Raw genomic sequence first — 22351 nt, 5'->3', positions numbered from 1 at the left:
CCGATCATCCGTGTAATGTGAACTTCAGGGGTGATATGGGCCATGATTGAGGCGCACTGGCAGAGCTGTGCCCCTGAGTGTGTTAGTCTCTGCACTCGAACAGCCAGGGCGCTGCAAGCCATGGGTGAGGAGCGTTGGCAGGACTATGAGCCAGGTGTACAAAGGTATTTTGCGATGACAAACACAGCGATTCACAAAATCTCTCGGTTTGTAACTACAAAATGCATATGTCTTATGTTGAAAAAAATGTATGTCAGGAAAACATTTCCAGCTTATAAAATAGGTTTTGCTACCCAGTCCTAATTGGACACCTCCCAATCCGGATTTTGCACAATGCACAGCACCAAAACCATCCTGATCGCAGCCACCAACGACATCAAAACCCTCCTCAACCAATGAGAACGGCCTCTCAGAAGCACTCGACACCATGTCCCACCACATCTTGATCAAAAGACTACATCACATCGAAATCCAAAGAGATCCCCTCAAGTGGATCGCCTCCTTTCTCACTGGAAGAACCCAGAGAGAAGGCTTGTTCCACAGCCCCTCGTTGATCAACACTTACATGACCCCTCTGGCCAACATGGTCAGAGGCCATGGACCAAATATTATATCCTATGCAGACGACACCCAACTCATCCTCTCGTTCTCTGAAGGCCCCACCATCATGAGAGGCAACTTCCACAGGTGTTTGATGAACATCGCCGAGTGAAAAATAACGGAATGAAACTCAACATAGACAAAACAGACGTGCTGAGCTTCGGTAACAACACCCCTCTGTGGAACGACTCCTGGTGGCCTTCCAAAACTAGGACCCTCCCCCACTCCGTGAGATCATGCTCGTAACCTCAGCATTATCCTGGACAGCAAACTCACCTTGAAAAGCAGGATCAACGCAGTCTCATCTGCCTGCTCCCTCACTTCTTGCATGCTATGGAAAATCTAGAAATGGCTCCCATCAAAACCAGACAAACCCTCGTTCAAGCCCTAGTCACCAGCGGACGGGACTACAGCAACACACTCTATTCAGGAATCACCACTCACTTCCAGAATAGACTGCCAACCATACAGCACTCAGTGGCCAGACGCATCCTCGTCCTCCCCACATGGACTTGCATCATCCCTCAACTCAAGAAACTGCACTGGCTCCCCTACAGATGAGATGTCCGTTTAAGATGCTGAGCCACACCTACCGAGCCCTGCACAACCAAGGACCAGCCACCATCAAACACTGCTTGAACGAGCCCTACAGACGCCTGCTCAGGAATGAGGTGCATTGGCAGGACTCTGCCTCCGTGCGTAGGGGCAGTTACTGGGAGACACCGGGCGCTGTAGTTCAATGTTGAGATGCATTGGCAGGGCTCTGCCTCTGTGTATAGGTGTAAGTACTGGGAGACAACAGGCGCTGTACTTCAATGTTGAGATGCATTGGCAGGGTTCTGCCTCTGTGTGTAGGGGCATGTACTGGGAGATAACGGGCGCTGTACTTCAATGTTGAGGTGCATTGGCAGGGCTCTGCCTCTGTGTGGAGGCGCATGTACTGGGAGACAACGGGCGCTGTACTTCAATGTTGAGATGCATTGGCAGGGCTCTGCCTCTGTGTGTAGGTGTAAGTACTGGAAGACACCGGGCGCTGTACTTCAATGTTGAGGTGCATTGGCAGGGCTCTGCCTCTGTGTGTAGGGGCATGTACTGGGAGACAACGGGCGCTGTACTTCAATGTTGAGGTGCATTGGCAGGGCTCTGCCTCCGTGTGTAGGGGAATGTACTGGGAGACAACGGGCGCTGTACTTCAATGTTGAGGTGCATTGGCAGGGCTCTGCCTCCGTGTGTAGGGGAATGTACTGGGAGACAACGGGCGCTGTACTTCAATGTTGAGGTGCATTGGCAGGGCTCTGCCTCTGCGTGTAGGGGCATGTACTGGGAGACAGAAAGCGCTGTAATTCAAGGCCGGGGGCCCTCTCAGTCAATGTGTGTCTTTAGTGGTCCATGGCGCGCGATAAGCCTCACTCTTACCACAAGTGTATGAGACACTGAGCTCCTTCTTGACCCCCAGAAAGCAGGGATCCCCGAAAGTGTAGGCGTCAGCGCGGATGGTGCAGTTCTGCCTCCTGTGGCACTTCCTGGACACCTTCCTGAGGGCAGCTGGAGACAGACATTCTACAGAGACAGAAGAGGATACAGGTTACAGGGGGTCCCGGCTCCAAACACTCTCCACGGAGGGATACTACCAGGGGAGTAGCTTGGCCTTCAGATTTTCCGCCAAACAGACTGGTATATAATGTTTCTGAACATTATACGACAAGCAGGGTGCATGAGAGGGGCCTTAGAGCCAATGAAAAATGAGAGCAATGCAGAGTGGTAGCAGTTCTAAGAGAGAAAACATAATATTTTGTAAAGCAACCAATATTTTGTGGACTTTCAAAACAGAGTGTGTGTGCGTTTTAGTATGTTTGTATGTAAACATCCCTGGTGAAATCTGACTGACATCTCACATTCCCATCCAAAAGCACCAGTACTCAACTATTTATCCAAAAATACATGTATTAGGGGGTGTAACACCGCAAACATCCCCTTGAAGCTACACCCCTGGTTACTGCACCAGGGGCCAGATGCAAACACACTGAGCAAACTGGCCACTCACATGCCTCACTCACCTTCACATACCCCCACACACAATTCACCACGGGCAACCCTCAATATTTCGAAGAGGTGCAGCACCGAAGCTGGGATTGGACACCGTCTGTGCATTCAAAACTTTTTAACCTGTTTGTCACCTGTACAAAGCCCAGTTAGTTGGGCTGTGATTGTTTTGCTCCAAGTAACAATGACCTATAATTTATCAGCAATGCCTCAATCTGTGGAAATGTAGAGACGTTTAGGGTGTTTACCTTTAATATCTAAGTGAGTGTTAGACCTGGCACCTTGGCGTGAGTCTCCCTTCCACTTTTACCTGTTGTGCCTCATGTGTTTTGTTGCTATTAGCTGCTCAGGGCACTGTGCCACTGCCAACCAGTGCCACAGTTCAAGTGCTCCCTATGAAAAGTGTATACATTGATTGGTTTCCATGATTGGCTTATTTGGTTTACTGTCAGTCCCCAGTAAAGTGCACCAGGAGTGCCAGGGCTTGTAAATGCAAATGCTGCTCGTGGGCCTGCAGCACTGGTTGTGCCACCCACAGAAGCGGTCTAGTAAAATGTGCCTAAGGTCTGCCATTGCAGCACCTGCGTGCAGTCTATTACTGTCATGCTAATTGTGCAAGTACACCTACTTGCCAGTCCCTAAACCTTCCCTTAACTTCATCTTAGTCACCCCTATAGTAGGCCCAAGGGCAGGGTGCATTGTAAGCATAAGGTAGGACAAGCCCTGATGTGTGTGGCATTTTCGTTTTTCACAATTGTAAGGCTACCTACTCTCCATAGGCCAGAATGGGCTGATGGAATTATTACACTCTATAATCCCAGCAGACTCAGGGAACATGGTGGAAAGTCAAGTTTAGTATGCCTGAACTCAGAATATTAAAATACTTCTTTTAGTAAAGTTTATTTTAATATCTGTGCTTGCAAATACTACTTTTAGAAAGTTAGTATTTGCTTGCCTAACTATTTCAGCCCGCCTCTGCTCTGATGTGTATCTGCTGTCTGTTTTCTGTGTGTGACAGGGCTGGGGAATTCCAGGGGACAGGCTGGGGTTGACAGGTGGTGAATAGAGAGATTACACCAGGATGGGTGGGGAGAGTGCCCCTTGACTCTGAATAGGGCTGTGCTCTGCCAACACAATGCTGGCTCCGCCCCCTGGGGATAGACTGATGACTCTGCCCTGCACCTGGTACAGGAAGAGGGAAGACTGTCAACAGAGTGCTCATGACTGTACTTGTCATCACAATGTTGGCTCCACCTCCTGCGGAGCGTCTGATGTCCCTGCCCTGCACACTGAAAGAAGAAGCCAGTGCCTGAAAAACAAAGTGCTCAGAGACTGACTGGATTAGGCAAAGGCCCCCTTGCCTGCGAGAACAAAAGAAATGGTGTATAAAAGTAGGAGCCCTGCTCCTAAGAAATCAGATCCTGTTTATGCCAAGAAGAAACTCTGCCTGAAGAGAAGGACCTGGGAAAGCTGCATGGAGGACTACTGTCTCTAATTCTGAGATACTGGCCTGTGGTGGGTGCCTTGCTGCAAGAAGGAGAGGAGAAAAGACTGAAGTGACTTTTATCTACTTGTGCATCTTGTGAACAATCTCCAAGGGCTTGCTGGTGAACTTGCCCCCTGAACTGCGCCCCAGGAACAGTGGGCGCTACCCCCCCCTTTGAAGAAGGAAGCTGCTGATGGTGTTATGTCCCCCTTCAGCACTGACTCCGGAGACCTGAGTGCGACTGGGAATCTGTCCCGCACTCTGAGAGCCTGTGCGCCCCATCTCGCCGAGCAAAGTGACCTCTGAACGACTGTGCCGCAACTAGCACCGTAAAGGCCTGCCCCGCCTGGCCTGAGCTCCGCGAACTGCTGCAACATCAAGCCGGAGCTCGCATCGCAAGAACGGACCGTCCGGTCCAAGCAACGTGAATCTGTGGCCCCCGAGCCATAGAGTACACTGTAAAGACTTGCTGCACCTGAACTCTCCTCTCTAGGACGACGCCCTGTTGACAGCGCACCGTCGCTGGACTCACCTCAAGCCACCGCCCCCTCCCTCTTCAAGATTGAGATGGACATCGAGATCAAGAGCCCCCAATGCATCGCTGCCCTCCGAGCCAACGAGCCGTAGTCCGCGACGAAGGAGGAACGCTCCGTGACGAGGGACGTCCGATCTATGCCTGTTTTTGTCAGCCTCGAACCCCCTACAAAGAAAAAGGTTCTGTGTGCGTGTTTTGTGCGCCGCGCTCTGGACCGCGGAGTCCGTAAGGGCGCGCACCCATTGTGACCGCTGTTGCCCCAACGCTGTGCGCAACATACAAGTGAAACTACTCCAGCCTGTCTCACGGCCGCAGTATGAGTCGCACAGCAGTCCTACGATTCATACGCCTCGTTCCCTCAACCGCTCCGTACGCGTGATACGCGGGACGTGTGAAGGTTAGCGAGGCCCTTCTGCCATTGGTAATACGAGACGTACTAAAGCACTACGAGGTGCACTAGCTCTAACGAATGGAGTCGGCACACTGAATACATTGCCTTGAGTATTGTGGGGCCAATTGTAAGTACTACAAAGTCATTTTGAGGACCAGTGACACTGTTTTAAATACTACACCTGACATTTAAGAACTGTGGCCTCAATTTAAAAGTAGCTGGAACCATTTAAGTACTGTGAAGCAGTTTTAAAGTGATTGAATCCATTCTCAGTACTGTCCATTATATTTAAACGCTGTGGCAACCTTCTAAAAGTAACTGGAATTGTTTCTGAAACCTAAGAACTGTATCTAAAGCCTGCTTGAGAGTTTTATATAAAGAATATAGAATTTTACAAACAACAGTCTTGTGTCCCTGTGTGGGGGGTTGATGATTCATTGTGTATGTTATAACAAATGCTTAACCCTGCGTACTCTGAAAATTAACCTTGTCTGCTCGCGCCACGCCGCCTAGAGGGTGAGCAGGGGTTATTTCTGAGAGTAAGTCCCTTGCCCTGACTAGAGGAGAGGGTCCCTGCTTGTCACAAGTACATTCCTGTGCCAACCGGAGACCTCCAATTCTAACATTACATTTCACTCACCTATCTTTCTATACATCCCTTCAGTGAGGTGAGCACCCACTCAAGAGGTCTGGCTCAAACTTGAATGTCACTTATGCTTGTAGCTTTTATTGTAGTTACTGGGTCTGGTGGCGCAGTGGACTAATGCATCCACTGTTGGGATCTGTGTTTGACCTCATGCTCACAGGTTCTAAGTAAGCATGGGCGGAAAATCCGTTTCGCTCGCGGATTTTGCGGATTTTCGGGAAATTCGCAATCCGCGAGATTCGCGAATCTCCCGCAAAATCCGCAAATCCGCGAGCAGCGGATTTTGCTCGCACTGCTCGCACTGTTCGCGTGAGTTCGCGGCTTCCCAGTACAACTTCGCGCCCCGCGAATAAGTGCTAAATTGCAGAAATACGATCTTAGCAAAACTGAAACTACTTACCAGGTTCAAAAGTTCAGGCTCATCATTAGTAGCCATTTCCTGTAGTGCTTCCTGAGGGGCCCCTCCAGAGTTCAGTTGCCAGTTGCAACTATTATGTGACCCTGCTCTGAACCTCAGAATAGTTACACATATGCCACAAAGGTCCTGAATTACAGCTAAGGGAGACAAGCAGGAGCCAGGCTGGAAGTTAAAATCCATTAATCAGCCCCTAATTCATTATTGTCAGTTGGGGCAGGGCAGGTGTTGTAACTAATTTTGCAACAATGAAAGCACTTAGCAAGTGCAAAAGATCACTAATCAGGGCGCACTAAGGAAGCAGGTGCCAGCTAAAAAAATATTCTGTGACACATTAATCAGCCCCAAATTAATTCAGGTCACTTGAGGCAGGGAAGGTGTGCTTTGCTTTGCCGAAAATAATGTACACTGGACAACCAGAGGGTGTGGTGATGAAACAGAGGGTGGCATGGGTGGGCCAGAGGGTGGCATGAGTAGTCTGAGAGTGGCAGTGGTGACAGAGAGTGGCAGTGATGAAGAAGAGTGTCCCAAACAGGCTGGACACGTAGAAACAACAAGTTTGCAAAACTTGCGACCCGACAGGTAAGTTCGCAAATTGCGAAATTGTAAAAACCCTCGCGAACTGGCAGAAACACGGGCGAACACAAAAAAAAAAAATCCGCAAATTCGCGGGAATTCGCGGATTTTGCGGATTGCGAATTCGCAAATCCGCAAAATTCGCGAACGCGAGATTCGCAAAATTCGCCCATGCTTAGTTCTAAGCCCGGCGAGTCCACTCAGCCTTTCACCCATCTTAGGTCAATAAAATGAGTACCATTGAGTTGGGTAACAATATACATCTGTTGTTCAGCGCCTTGAGACCCTTGGGTGATACGTGCGCTGTACGAATAAACATGTTATGTTATTTTATGTTATGTAGTTGTTTTGTGAGTGAAGAAGTCTGCCCCATTGGGAATGTTCTGATGGGGATGGAAGAAAGCACAGGCTGCCTTCTGTGAGTGAGAGAAGCTTGCACCAGTCTGACCCGCTGCGATTGTTCTGCAGGGGATGGAAGACTGCACGTGCTGCCTCCTGTGAGCGAATGACGCTTGTAGCTCTCTGCCCGCCTGGATCTGTCTCACTGGGAAAGGAAAACTGTTTGTGCTGCCTCCTGTGTGTGAGGGAAGAGTGTATCAGTCTGTCACTCTGGGTCTGTTCTGCTGGGAAAGGAAGACTGCACGTGCTGCATCCCGTAAGTGAGGGATGCTTGCACCAGTCTGCCCTGCCTGGATCTGTCCCACTCTGAATGAAAAACAGTTTGTGCTGCCTCCCGTGTGCGAGGGAAGAGAGTATCAGTCTGCTCAGCTGGATCTATTTTATTTGCCATGCAAGACTGCACGTGCTACCTTCTGTGAGCGAGGGGCGTCTGTAGCAGTCTGCCTGGCTGGGTCTGTTATGCTGGGAATTGAAGACTGCACTTTCTCCCTTTTGTGAGCCAGGTAAGCTTGTAACAAAATGCCCGGCTTTATCTATTGCACTGGGAAGGGAAGACTGCATTTGCACCTTACTGTGGCAGGGATGCTTACTTTGCTACTGTCAGGCTGTACTAATTCTGTGAGGAAGTAAAACTTGCACTGCTGCTGCCTGGCTTGTATGTATCCTGTGACGGCGGAAGCTTGCACTGCTGCTACATGGTTGGTATGTGTCCTGCGATGGGGAAGCTTGCGCTGCTGCTGACTGATTTGTATATATCCTGTGACGGCGGAAGCTTGCACTGCTGCTGACTGATTGTATGAGTACTGTGATTGGGAAGCTTGCGCTGCTGCTGCCTGATTTGTATATATCCTGTGACGGCGGAAGCTTGCGCTGCTGCTGCCTGATTTGTATATATCCTGTGACGGCGGAAGCTTGCACTGCTGCTGACTGATTGTATGAGTTCTGTGATTGGGAAGCTTGCGCTGCTGCTGCCTGATTTGTATATATCCTGTGAAGGCGGAAGCTTGCACTGCTGCTGACTGATTTGTATGCGTTCTGTGATTGGGAAGCTTGCCCTGCTGCTACATGGTTGGTATGTGTCCTGTGATGGGGAAGCTTGCGCTGCTGCTGACTGATTGTATGAGTTCTGTGATTGGGAAGCTTGCGCTGCTGCTGACTGATTGTATGAGTTCTGTGATTGGGAAGCTTGCGCTGCTGCTGCCTGATTTGTATATATCCTGTGACGGCGGAAGCTTGCACTGCTGCTGACTGATTGTATGAGTTCTGTGATTGGGAAGCTTGCGCTGCTGCTGCCTGATTTGTATATATCCTGTGACGGCGGAAGCTTGCACTGCTGCTAACTGATTGTATGAGTTCTGTGATTGGGAAGCTTGCGCTGCTGCTGCCTGATTTGTATATGTCCTGTGGCGGCGGAAGCGTGCACTGCTGCTGCCTGGCTTGTATGTATCCTGTGATTGGGAAGCTTGCGCTGCTGCTGCCTGATTTGTATATATCCTGTGACGGCGGAAGCTTGCACTGCTGCTGACTGATTGTATGAGTTCTGTGATTGGGAAGCTTGCGCTGCTGCTGGCTGATTTGTATATGTCCTGTGGCGGCGGAAGCTTGCACTGCTGCTGCCTGGCTTGTATGTATCCTGTGATTGGGAAGCTTGCACTGCTGCTACATGGTTGGTATGTGTCCTGTGACGGCGGAAGCTTGCGCTGCTGCTGCCTGGCTTGTATGAGTTCTGTGATTGGGAAGCTTGCGCTGCTGCTACATGGTTGGTATGTGTCCTGTGATGGCGGAAGCTTGCGCTGCTGCTGCCTGGCTTGTATGTGTCCTGTGACGGCGGAAGCTTGCACTGCTGCTACATGGTTGGTATGTGTCCTGTGACGGCGGAAGCTTGCGCTGCTACTGCCTGATTTGTATATGTCCTGTGGCGGCGGAAGCTTGCACTGCTGCTGCCTGGCTTGTATGTATCCTGTGATTGGGAAGCTTGCACTGCTGCTACATGGTTGGTATGTGTCCTGTGACGGCGGAAGCTTGCGCTGCTGCTGCCTGGCTTGTATGTATCCTGTGATTGGGAAGCTTGCACTGCTGCTACATGGTTGGTATGTGTCCTGTGACGGCGGAAGCTTGCACTGCTGCTACATGGTTGGTATGTGTCCTGTGACGGCGGAAGCTTGCACTGCTGCTGCCTGGCTTGTATGTATCCTGTGATTGGGAAGCTTGCACTGCTGCTACATGGTTGGTATGTGTCCTGTGACGGCGGAAGCTTGCACTGCTGCTACATGGTTTACATGTGTCCTGTTATAGGGGAAGCTTCCAGTGCTGATGCTTCATTTGTATATGTCCTGTGATGGGGAAAACTCGCCCTGCTGCTGCCTCTCTGTATGTGTAGGTGTCAACAGAGCTAGGGTTCACAAACTACAGCTAGGCACTTTGCCAAAAAGGGTAATTTTTCACTGTGAAATAGTGGTGTGTCAACGTTGCGTTTTGCTCCATTTCATGTCGCGGAATACTAGACCTACCCACGCAAGTGAGGTACCATTTTTCTCGGAAGACTTTGGGGAGCACGGGGTGGGTGGAAATTTGTGGATCCAGGCAGATTCCAGAACTTTCCACCACTGAAATTAGAGGAAAATTTGGTTTTTTCGAACAATTTTTTAGGTTTGCAAGGGATTCTGGGTAACAGAACCTGGAGGGAGGCGGTCGACTCACCCCTCCTGGATTCTCCTGTATGTCTAGTTTTAAAAAATGTATAGGTTTGCTAGGTTTAACTAGGCGCCAGCAGAGCTAGGGTTAAAAAACTACAGTTAGGCACTTTGCCAAAAAAGGGTAATTTTTCACTGTGAAATTGTGGTGTGTCCACGTTGCGTTTTGGGACGTTTCATGTCGCGGGCACTAGGCCTACCCATGCAAGTGAGGTACCATTTTTCTTTGAAGACTTTGGGAAACGCGAGGTGGGGGAAATTTGTGGATCCAGGCAGATTTCAGAACTTTCCACAACAGAAAAGTGAGGAAAATGTGTTTTTTTTTGGCCATGTTTTTAGGTTTGCAAAGGATTCTGGGTAACAGAACCTGGTGAGAGCCAGTCAAGTATCCTGTATTCCCCTGGGTGCCTAGTTTTCAAAAATGTATAGGTATGCTAGGTTTCCTTATGTGCCGGCAGAGCTAGGGTTAAAAAACTACAGCTTTGCAAAAAAGGGTAATTTTTCATTGTGAAATGTGGTGTGTTCACGTTGGGTTTTGAGCCATTTCCTGTTGTGGGCACTATGCCTACCCATACAAGTGAGTAACCAGTTTTTATCGGGAGACTAAGGGTAATTCAGATCTGTAAAGCAACTGTTATTACCTATTGACTTTCAATGCGTTTCTGCTTCCCAAATGAAAGACAATGAGTAAAAAAGAAGTCATTTTGAAAAATGAATGATAATTCTCATGCTAGTCAATTTCGGAAATGTGCAAATATCTACTGTTTCTAAACTCTATATTTTGTTCCCATTTCAGAAATACATAGGTGTCTTTCATACCAATTTATCCTTGTATAGATTTTCACCTAGAAATTGCTATATACCCGGTACATAATGAAAAACCATTGCAAGATCCTGCTGAGTTTTTGAACTGGGTTTGACGGGTTCTTGGTGAACCTACAAGTCCTATATATCCCCACAACTAGTAAGGTCCCGCAAATGTAACGGTATATTGCTTTCAAGCAGCTGTCATAATTAGAAGAAGTTACAGGTGAAAACGTTGTCACAAAAGGCTGTTTTTTCAACTAATTTTCAATTTTTCCTATATTTAACTGTTAGTTTATATAAAGAAACCTTGAAGGATCTACACAAATGACCCCTTGATGAATTTAGAATTTTGTCTACTGTTCAAAAATATATGCTTTTCCAGGATCCATTATTGCTTTCATACCCATTTCTACCATTAACTGGAAGGAGGTTGAAAGCGCACAAAGTAGCAAAAATAGGCTATGTCCCGCAAAAATGCCAAAACTGTGTAAAAAATTTGGTTTCCTGCCAAAAGTCTGTCATTACCTAAAAGCTGAGAAAATGGTGATTTCAGCCCCACAAACCCTTTTTTGATATCATTTGCAGTGAAAAACCCAGACACCTTCATTTGCAATACTTTTTTTGCATTTTTCCCAAAAAAACAAAAATGTTGCTGTATTTTGGCTAGTTTCTGCGTCCCCTCTAAGGGAATCCACAAACCCTGGGTACTTTTAGAATCTCTATGATGTTGGAAGAAAAGGATGCAAATTTGGCGTGGATACCATATGTGGTCAAAAAGTTACAGGGGCCTAAGCATGACCTACCCCAAATAGCCCAAAAAAGGCTTAGCACAGGGGGAAAAAGGCCTAGCAGCAAAGGGGTGAAAAACATGGCAACACATGTTGTTGTGCCGTAAGACCCTTTGCAAAGGTTGTGTTGGGTAAACTGTGTTTTTGGCTCACCTCTCCAAAGTTTTTTTCATACCCATGGGGGGACACAAGTGAGCACAATTCAAAGCACCAGCAATGAATGTGAAAATAGGTTTTTGTAGTGTGGCAGAACACCACCCAATACATACATAAATGAGGTGTGTCAATGCTTTGGGTTACTAACAAGGGGCAGTGGTAATCCAAATGAGTGTTCATTAATGATTTACACACTCAAGATCACTAGAAACGGAATATGGATTTTAACATATTTATTTGAAAATAGTTCTTTTAAAATACTTAGAACTAGTGCACATAATATTGGTAACATCACAGAAGATAATAAAAACAGCTAAGCTTTTCAATAGCAGTGAAAATCGTTACATCACAATTTATAGCCCTTACACCCTCACTACGCTATCTCTAAGTGCTTTGCTGGTTGTAACAGATGAAGAATTAGTAAGCCGAGTTTTGGAGGTGGTGCACATACCAGGACAACAGTGTTTGTTTTCTGTTCGGAATAGCTTGCCAGCTATTTTGAGCACAAGGCCAAGAGTTAAGCGATTGCATCTGTGTAAGAACACCATCCTGGCACCAGTTCATAAAGGCGGAATGGAATGCTTTGCAGAACATCTAGGAGTTTGCTGAAGGCTTCTCCTGTCGAGATAGAATCTGGCGCCGTGCTTATCTGGATCAGTGATCTATGTCTGTAACTAAATACTATACACTAAATGTTATCAGTTGGAATATCTGATATAAGAGACGTCAATTATGACTACATTATTTTAACTATGAGCCCGAATATGACTTTGTCAGTCTTTCCATCAGACCGCCGTAGAAGGTAAGGCAGATCATAATCAGGACGGCAGTGCCAGGATCATCAACGCTGCTGCAGACCACTGCCTTCCCCACCGCCCCCCTGTTGGGATCCTGGCATTGGTGTTGAGGCGGTCTGATCGCCCAAGTCTTAATCCGGTGGTTGGACGATCAGACATGCAGCAGTCAAACCGCCACCGACAGCTGCGTGGAGGTCCAACCACCAGGATCTCAATCAGGCTGTATATGTCTGTACTTGTTCTTATTTGAGCTACACATGGTGACAAGTAGACACTTGACACAGACTGATGTTGCCTCTTGTGTTATATGTATGTCATCAGTTGAACGGACTGACACTTTTCTTCGAAAGATAAGGTCAGAAACATCTTCATCAAATGGAAGACATGACAATGATTCTGCATAATTTGTGAAAGATGGTGGCCTACATTTTCTAAGATGGCGACTTCCGTGGTCTAAGATGGCAGCCTCCATTGTGTAAGATGGCGACTTCCATGCTCCAAGATGGCAGCCTCCATTGTGTAAGATGGCGACTTCAATGCTCTAAGATGGCAGACTCCATTGTGTAAGATGGCGACTTCAATGCTCTAAGATGGCAGCCTCCATCATGTAAGATGGCGACTTCCATGCTCTAAGATGGCAGCCTCCATTGTGTAAGATGGCAACTTCCATGTTCTAAGATGGCAGCCTCCATTGTGTAAGATGGCAACTTCCATGTTCTAAGATGGCAGCCTCTATTGTGTAAGATGGCAACTTCCATGCTCTAAGATGGCAGCCTTCATTGTGTAAGATGGCGACTTCCATGCTCTAAGATGACAGCCTCTATTGTGTAAGATGGCGACTTCCATGTTCTAAGATGGCAGCCTCCATTGTGTAAGATGGCAACTTCCATGTTCTAAGATGGCAGCCTCTATTGTGTAAGATGGCAACTTCCATGCTCTAAGATGGCAGCCTTCATTGTGTAAGATGGCGACTTCCATGCTCTAAGATGACAGCCTCTATTGTGTAAGATGGCGACTTCCATGCTCTAAGATGGCAGCCTCCATTGTGTAAAATGGCGACTTTAATGCTCTAAGATGGCAGCCTCCATTGTGTAAGATGCGACTTCCATGTTCTAAGATGGCAGCCTCCATTGTGTAAGATGGCAACTTCCATGTTCTAAGATGGCAGCCTCTATTGTGTAAGATGGCAACTTCCATGCTCTAAGATGGCAGCCTTCATTGTGTAAGATGGCGACTTCCATGCTCTAAGATGACAGCCTCTATTGTGTAAGATGGCGACTTCCATGCTCTAAGATGGCCGCCTCCATTGTGTATGACGGCGCCTTCCATGCTCTTAGATGGTGACCTCCTTTACCGAAGAAGGATTTGGGGGCAAAGGTCAAAAAGCGGCAACAAGCGGGACAGGCTACCTAAAATGGAGACTATAGCTATAATGGAGCCTCTCCTCCACATGTTTAAGAACCTAAAACTAAATGAAAGAAGTCTGAAAGAAAGTGATTAAAATAGCTAAAATAAAAGGATTATGGAGGGAAACGGTCATAAGATTTATGACATTCCTAGAATAATTTCAAAGCTAAATAGCCACTGAATTATCACTGAATGTGTTTTGATTGATCTTGCTTATCAGAGATATTCATGATACATATACAGAGTAAAAGCATGTGTCAGAAACGTGCATTGGATGAGACAGCAATTCATCACCCATTACATAATCAATAACCTGAAATGAAAAAGGGGTCTCTGCCTTGGAAGACTTGGGGCCCGATTCACAGAACTAACTTAAGACAAAATCCTAAACTTACCACCATTTTGGTATTCACAGAAGGCACTTACTCATTTTGGTATTCACAGAAGGCACTTACTCATTTCGGTATTCACAGAAGTTAGGAGCCAGGGCCGGACTGGCCATAGCGGGCACCGGGCAATCCCCCGGTGTGCCGCACGGGTGGGGGCCGTTTTTGGGCCCCTGGGGGCCGTTTTTGTTACAGGGACGTTTTTGCAGCATAGCTGCAAAATCGGCCCTGTAACAAAATTGGCCGAAAACTGGCCCCGGCAAAGAGCACTGCGGCACTTCCAACCCTTCCTTCCTTTGCACATAATTTCACTGGCCGCTGACACAGTGCACTGGGCAGACCAGTGAAGGGCAAAATAAAATGTCTTTCCTAATTATGTGCCCTTTTTTTAGGGTTCAGCAGCCCAGAAGGCAAAAGGCCAGACATAGCCATTCCAATTCAAAGACAAACATTCACTTGCTGACGGACTAGCATTAACACTTCTTGAGGCAAACACAGCAAGCTAAAAAGATTGTGTTTCCCAGAACAATGTGAGCAGCAGAGACACCAGGAAAGGACAAACAATGTGCTGGGTCCACTGTCCCAGAGCACCCACCTGTGACCCTACCTTAAAGCGGTGCAGCACTTGATGCAAGTGCTGACCCGCGAGGGCCGCCAGTACAGCCCGCCACTGACACATCCGCACCGGTAGGTACCTCTGCCCCCTGACCGTAGCATCTTGGAAGTTCTGAGGGTGGTTGGACACAAGGGACTGAGGGGGTTGCCAGGGAACTAGGCCCCCTGGTATGGCCCAATGTGTGCCTCTGCTGGGTGTGAGGTGGGCCTTATGTCCCAAACTTCTAGTGGCCCCTGATGGCCTTCCCCTCATTGTGTCTTGTGTATGATATCTCCAGTTAGTCTCATCCATCTTGGTCCCAAGGCCACGCCCCCTCCTCCCCACCTTCAGATATGAAGCTACAGAATCTGGCTGTGCCCAGCAGGGCCCGGCACACATTCCTTGGCAGAATATGCTTCAATCCATACCATTACCCTCTGACTGCCACCCTGCCTCTAATCCTCTTGCTCTACAGCCCTAGCATTGCCCCCCCATTCATCACCCCATTTGACTGCCTCCAGACCTGTCTGCCTGCTCCAACGTCAGGGTTCTTGCCCTCTTGCATCCCCCTGCACTGGAACCAGTGGCGTAGCTTCGGTGGTAGAGGGGGTGTCTGTGGCAACCCCGAATAAAGGCAGTCTTGCATTGGATGTCAGGCCTGGAGGCCCTGAGTTGGCTCTGCCATGTCTGTATTCGTTTTTATTATCTGTTTCATTTCACTAAGAGGTTTTAACATGTTCATTTTATGGATCTGAATCTTAAATATATATAGTGAATGGTTTACCAAACAAATAGTGAGTCTGCACCCACAGAAGTACTCCTTGAATAGAGTCAAGTCAAGTCAAGTCATATAATTTATATAGCGCACTACATACCCAGAGGGTTTCAAGGCGCTTAGGAAGGGGAGGAGGATTACTTGTCAAATATCCACGTTTTAAGTTGCTTTCTGAATGCTAGGTGGTTCTCGGTAAGGCGAAGGTAAGCGGGGAGTGAGTTCCATGTTTTAGCAGCCAGGTATGAAAAGGATCTGCCTCCCATGGTGGTCTTGTTGATGCGAGGTACATTGGCGAGGGCTTGGCTGGAAGAACGTAGTTGGCGGGAGGGGGTGTAGAAGGATAGTCGTGAGTTGAGGCATTCTGGACCGATGTCGTAGAGTGATTTGTGTGCGTGGGTAAGCAGTCGGAAAGTGATCCTCTTATTGACGGGTAGCCAGTGGAGGTCTTTAAGGTGAACAGAGATGTGTTCGTTGCGTGGGATGTCTAGTATGAGTCTGGCTGAGGCGTTTTGGATTCGTTGGAGTTTCTTCTGGAGTTTTGCGGTAGTACCTGCGTAGAGGGTGTTTCCGTAGTCCAGTCGGCTCGTGACCAGAGCGTGGGTGACTGTTTTCCTTGTGTCGGAGGGGATCCAGCGAAATGTTTTTCTGAGCATGCGAAGAATGTTGAAGCAGGAAGAGGATACGGCGCTGACTTGTCTGTTCATTGAGAGTGAAGAATCCAGGATGACGCCTAGGTTCCGTGCGTGGTCTGTCGGGATGGGTGCTTTTCCGAGGGCTTCCGGCCACCAGGAGTCGTCCCTTGCAGAGGGGGAAGTACCTAAGATGAGGACTTCTGTTTTGTCTGAGTTCAGTTTCAGACGGCTTTGTTTCATCCATTCGGCAACTTCTTTCATTCCTTCATGTAGGTTAGTTTTGGCGGTGCTGGGGTCATTGGTGAGAGAAAGGATCAGTTGAGTGTCATCCGCGTAAGAGATGATGTTGAGGTTGTGTTGGCGTGCGATGGCCGCGAGGGGGCTCATGTATACGTTGAAGAGGGTGGGACTGAGTGAGGATCCTTGTGGTACGCCGCAGATGACTTCAGAGGCCTCGGACTTGAATGGTGGAAGGCGGACTCTCTGGGTTCTTCCGGTGAGGAACGAGGTGATCCATTCAAGTGCTTTTCCTTGGATTCCGATGTTATTGAGGCGTTGTAAAAGGGTTTTGTGGCAGACTGTGTCGAATGCTGCAGAGAGGTCGAGGAGGATGAGGGCGACTGTGTCTCCATTGTCCAGTAGAGTTCGAATGTCGTCTGTTGCTGCGATGAGGGCGGTCTCAGTGCTGTGTTTTGCTCGGAAGCCAGATTGAGAGGGGTCGAGGGATTTGTTGGCTTCGAGGAAGGCGGCGAGTTGGTTGTTGACAGCTTTCTCGATGACTTTGGCCGGGAATGGAAGAAGCGAGATGGGGCGGTAATTTTTGAGTTCGGTGGGGTCCGCTGTGGGTTTTTTCAGAAGGGCGGTGAGTTCAGCTTGGAAAGCTGGGCAGGTCTGAGGTCTCCAGGCATAGCACTGTCAATCAAACACCCAAAGGTGATGGGATGAATGATTCCAAACAGTCTAACCAATGGCAATCGCTCAGCGTAGCATTCCAGTCCTGTGTTTTTCACCCACGCGCCACTCCAGACAGAATCAAAAATCATGCAAACCAGTGCTGACCCTGCTCCTCATGCTGAACCTTGTTCATGTCACCCCTGCAACCTGCAGCCCTCTGCTTTTTGAGTTGGGAAATTTGAAATTCACTCCCTCTGAAATTCACTGACAAGTCTACGCCCCATACTGGAAGGGCCCTGTCCCTCTCTGTAGAGGGAAATCACAAGTCTCAACAACTTCAACCCCCCTCTAAAAGAACCTTGGCCCCCCCTCAGATCCCCTGAGTAACACAGCCACCAGCTTCACCCAACTCGACCACCAGTCGTCAAGTTCTTGGCCTGACCCACATTTGTGAGTGCAAAGGGATGTTCGGGGGGGAGGGGGCAAGGCATGGTTTGCTTAAGTGTGACTATTGGAACTCTCTGCTCCAATGCAAAAAAACAACAACACAGTAGCCTTGCAAGTATTGGGGGGGGGGGCAGCATAATGTGATATAAAAACAAACTCCTGTCGTAGCCAGATTGTAGAATGATCACTCAATAGGGATTTAACGTATTCATATATTTAATACTAGTTCACTATTTTAATGTAATTGCACGTATTATGTGATTAATCAGCATCCAATAATTATAAACATGCTCATATATAATAATGCATATTACGGTATATATTAACACACAGGCTCAGGGCAATAATCCCTAAACCATGCCTCATTTTTTTTTATAAAACAAAGAAAACAGAAAGGAGCCACCTGTGCTTTAGCGCTTCGAATTGTATCTTCTAACAGAACTCCTGCGGGTTGCAGTTTCATTCATGATTTTTTAGGTCTGGCCTCAAGAAACCTTTAGTTGTGTGCAGTAACATAATTTAGAAAAGTCTCAATAAAAACACATGCTTAGAGGGGACTTTTAAACCGCTCTCTTTATCCACTGGCCTGCTCAAATGTCACTCACATTATGCTCCTTCCCGCAAGAGCACACAGTATGGGACACTGAGCCGCCCACTTCTGTCCTTGGTACCTTCACTTTCAGTGAATGGATTTAACGTATTCATACACCTACAAAATAGCCCCTCAACATTAGACATTTATTGAAATCTGCAGTGCTGACATCATTAGAACAACTTTAGCATATTTACTTATTGTAGGAAATGAGGTTACTGGTTGATGGGGTGAAACCTACTGAAGCAGCAACCACAATTCTTGTAAGGGCGAAACACAAGCAAAAGCTGAATTAACCTGTGCTCAGCCCTCTGGTAGCTCGGCACACAAGTAGTCAGGCTTAACTTAGAGGCAATGTGTAAAGTATTAATGCAGCACTCAAACAGTGCGAAGTGAACAATCCCACAGCAATTTAGAAAAATAAAGTGAATTTTAATAAATTATTTGACAAAGATCCAATCTGTAGACCGGAAATATGCATTTAAAGATTTAGATAAAAATAGTGCTTGAACCCAAAAAGCACCAAATGTGGTTATTTGGTCACGCCGGAAAGGGTCAAAGTCACAAGTTTAGGCCGACTGTGATGGAGCGTGAGCCGGATACATGGAGCAAGTTAAGTCCGCTGAATAGTGTACCTTAAATCCTGTTTGTGGAGCGTGGCGAGGTCCAATGTCAAGGACGCATCAGGCAGCAAAGGTTCCGAGGACCTGCAAGGCCCTGTGTCAAGAAAGCGTTGCACGACTGTAGTTCTGATTTGAATTTTTGCTACAGTGTGTTGCGCTCGCTCTGTTCTGCTGGGCTGGCAGAGCACCTTCAGGTCCACTTCCAAGGGTCCAGGACTGAGGGGACCCACTTGGGAGGGCAGGACGTGCAGCAGCCAGAGTCTAGGTGTAGGTTTCAAGGGGTTCGGAGCCTTTTCTGCTGCTGAGGCTCTGATTAGCAGGCCAGCCCACTAGCTCTTGGATTTTCTCTGGTCGTCCTGTGTTCAAGATGGAGGTCAGTTCCTTCTTACTGAGACAGCAGGGCAGCAAAGTAGCATGTCATGTCCTTTAGGCTAGTTCTGTCATGTATGCCCCCTTTTTACGTACATTGTCGCATCCACATGACAATAACGGATCTGAACAGGTGACCTCTTACATAGTAGCGTGCTCCTGTCTCTTTACACCAGGCTCTTAGTATTTTATCATAATCCCTGCACCTGATGTACATAAATATGTACTCAGGCACTGCATATTTATTCTGTATAATGGTCACCACTTTTGTTCATCCTTGGCCAACAAGCCCGCCGTGCATGATCACATTGTTTTAGAAAAACATTTATGATTGTTTTCAAATCATATCAATTCTAGAAGAAACTCTGGAGTGTCCACTCTAGTATTTAAGACCTTTATTCCCCCTGCAACTTAGAAGATAATTCCTTAAACACTGACACGAGGTCCTGCATGCAGGGGCGTAACACAGGCCCTCCCCCTCCAGGGGGCCCCGTCAGCACCGCACTTCTGCTGAGGAGCTCTACATTTAGTCCCGAAGGGGCCCCTTCACGTAGACTGCAGGGGGGCCCCCTCAAGGTTCGTTACGCCACTGCTTGCATGCTGAAAGTTCGACATGCAGCGGACTGACATCCCTTGCGGGCTGTCATCCTCGAAGCAGAGACGGGGTCCTTCATTCTCTACCATCAGGTGAGGGGGTCGGTTTGTCCCTAGGGGATTCTTAGCTATATACATATAAACCTATACACATAAACATATTGTACCTACATATCTAGGCTAGGTAAACTCAGGCAAATTACTCAAATCACATTATAGGAGTCTGCAAGTGCTACTGCCTTATCTGAACTGTATATGTTCATCTTCCAAGCACTATGGTAGAAATGTATCTACTGTTAACTATATTAGTACTTGCAATTTCTTTTGTATGCTTCTGTCTCCTGATTGTCACAGCAAAAAAAATTGCACAAGATTGACGCTAGACCAATAAATACTTATTGAAACATCCTTATCGCCAACCTGTGTATTTTCTGAGGCTAAGTAAGCATGAGTGACTGAGCGAAAAGTACTGTTCTGTTTTCCACGATCCCTGAGGAATCAGGGTTGTCAAGTTCAGTGGTTGCCAGAAGCTACCTACACCACTGTAGAATATGGGGGGTAGTAGTGGCACTGCAGAGCTAGCTGGTCTAACAGCTGACATATCCTGTAGAGAGGTCCTTAATTGGTTTGGACACCAAACCCTCAGTTTAGGTCATCCAAAACGCACAGATACTGGAGATTTCTATGAACTACACGACAAGCAGGGCAGCAGAGCAGCCATTTTTCTAGCAGTAATCAATCAATCAATCAATCATAACACTTGTATAGCGCGCTACTCACCCGGAAGAGTCTCAAGGCGCTTGGGGGAAGGGGTCCGCTACTGCTCGAACAGCCAGGTCTTGAGTTGTCTCCTGAAGGCGAGGTGGTCCTGGGTCAGCCGAAGGTGGATGGGGAGGGAGTTCCATGTCTTGGCCGCCAGGTAGGAGAAGGATCTGCCTCCAGTGGTGGCTCTTCGGATGCTTGGTACGGCAGCGAGGGCGAGGCTAGCAGACCGTAGCTGGCGGGTGGGCGTGTAGAAGGTCAGGCGGTTGTTGAGGTACTTGGGGCCCAGGTCGTGGAGAGACTTGTGTGCGTGGGTGAGGAGCCTGAACGTGATCCTCTTGTTGACGGGGAGCCAGTGCAGGTCCCTCAGGTGGCTGGAGATGTGGCTGCATCGGGGGATGTCCAGGATGAGACGGGCAGAGGCGTTCTGGATGTGTTGGAGTCTTTTCTGTAGCTTTGCTGTGGTTCCGGCGTAGAGGGTGTTTCCGTAGTCCAGTCGGCTGGTGACGAGGGCCTGGGTGACCGCCTTCCTGTTTTCGGTCGGGATCCATTGGAAGATCTTGCGGAGCATGCGGAGGGTGTGAAAGCATGATGAGGAGAGGGGCCCAGCAGTCTTATTCGGAGTCTTTCACAGGTCCAGATGTGTATTGATGAGTTGGGATTGAAGGTCCACTATTTATACCTGGTGCCACCTTAATTGTGAGAGGCTTTTGAAGTCCTCCCCTACATAGGTGTTCGGCATTTTCTGCCTTACTGCCCTGGCTCCAGCTTGTCTTGGGCACAAAAGTCTGGTGTGAAACCCTTTGTGAGTGTGCTGAGTCAGGGCCTTTGTGATGCATAAGTGTGGAAGGCGACAGCTCCACTGCCATTAAGTCAAAGATGGCCCATTCTGCCATCACTTGTTCTTACTGTCTGGGAGCAATTCACTAAGGCCAACTGCCAACCACACCTAGTCATGAGACCCAAAATACAGGCAACCTAATGGTTGGGACAAGAAAATGCCAGCTTTCTAAATGTGCCATTTTTAGAATGGAAACTTTTTAAATCTGACTTTACCATTAACAAGAGTTTACAATTATAAATCTTTAGACATCAAACTCAATGTCCCTACCTGCTCCCAAATGAAATGGGAAAGTTAGGCCTTGAAGTAGTGAAAAAGAAATGTAAGAGTTTTTCACTACCAGGGCAAGTAAAAGACCTGACAAAAGGTTTACCTTGCTAGGTTGAATGGCATTTTAAAACTGTACACACAGGCTGCAATTGAAGGCCAGAGACATTTTTTAAAAGCCTTTTTAAATGGGTGGCAGAATCAGTGCTGCAGGCCACCCAGTAGCATCTAATAAGCAGGCCTTGGGTACATGTAGTACCACTTTACTAGGAACTTACAAGTAAATTAAATGTGCCAATTGGGTGGAAGTCAATGTTACAATTTTTAAGGAGAGTGCACACGCACTTTAGCACTGGGTAGCACTCGTGGAGCGGGCATGCCAAGGATGTCATGTCCAATACTTAGGGGCTTCTATTAGTGACTTAAGGTACCGCAGGCTTGGGAAGACATCGGAGTGATCTGACTCGAGAGGGCGCCTGGTTCCACAGAAGACGTGCAATTTTATGAAAGAAATTTGAGGATTGCGCATCTTTAAGAGAGACCTCTAGTAATGACTGGGGGTAGTGCTGACTTGTGACTATCTTGCTAGACTCAAGAAAAATCCATAGTCAAAACCATTGCTTCTTCCTACCACGCAAAGCATCGGGCAATGGTGAGCCCAATTCAGCCACCGGCCGACTTTACCATAAGCAGCTGCACTTTAGTGAGACACGTAGAGTGGCAGCCAAAGACCAGTCGCTAAGGATAAGGTGTAAGGCTCCAGAATTTCCCAGTGACGGCTAGTACTTGTAAATACTAATTTGTGTCACAAGGGTTCTGTAGTAACAAAGCACAC

General features: G+C 47.7%; 1 protein-coding gene across 6 annotated transcripts in view; it reads right to left on the bottom strand.

Annotated features, from left to right (window-relative positions):
• The window catches only part of LOC147689474 (protein eva-1 homolog C-like), a 178829-nt gene that overhangs the window by 55535 nt on the left and 100943 nt on the right, over positions 1-22351 (bottom strand). For all 6 annotated transcript variants that reach the window (XR_015300730.1, XM_086942247.1, XM_086942246.1 and 3 more), the window contains one exon: positions 2017-2160. Coding sequence is in view for 5 of the 6 variants with exons in the window: in XM_086942247.1 (XP_086798373.1) it covers positions 2017-2160 (144 nt within the window). In the remaining variant the exon portion in view is untranslated. The remainder of the gene's footprint in view (positions 1-2016; positions 2161-22351) is intronic.

Source organism: Lissotriton vulgaris, chromosome 10 (assembly GCF_964263255.1).
Source record: "Lissotriton vulgaris chromosome 10, aLisVul1.2, whole genome shotgun sequence".
Classification (NCBI taxonomy): domain Eukaryota; kingdom Metazoa; phylum Chordata; class Amphibia; order Caudata; family Salamandridae; genus Lissotriton; species Lissotriton vulgaris.
The sequence above is the reverse complement of the archived record's forward strand: the minus strand, read 5'-3'. Positions and strand labels throughout refer to the sequence as shown.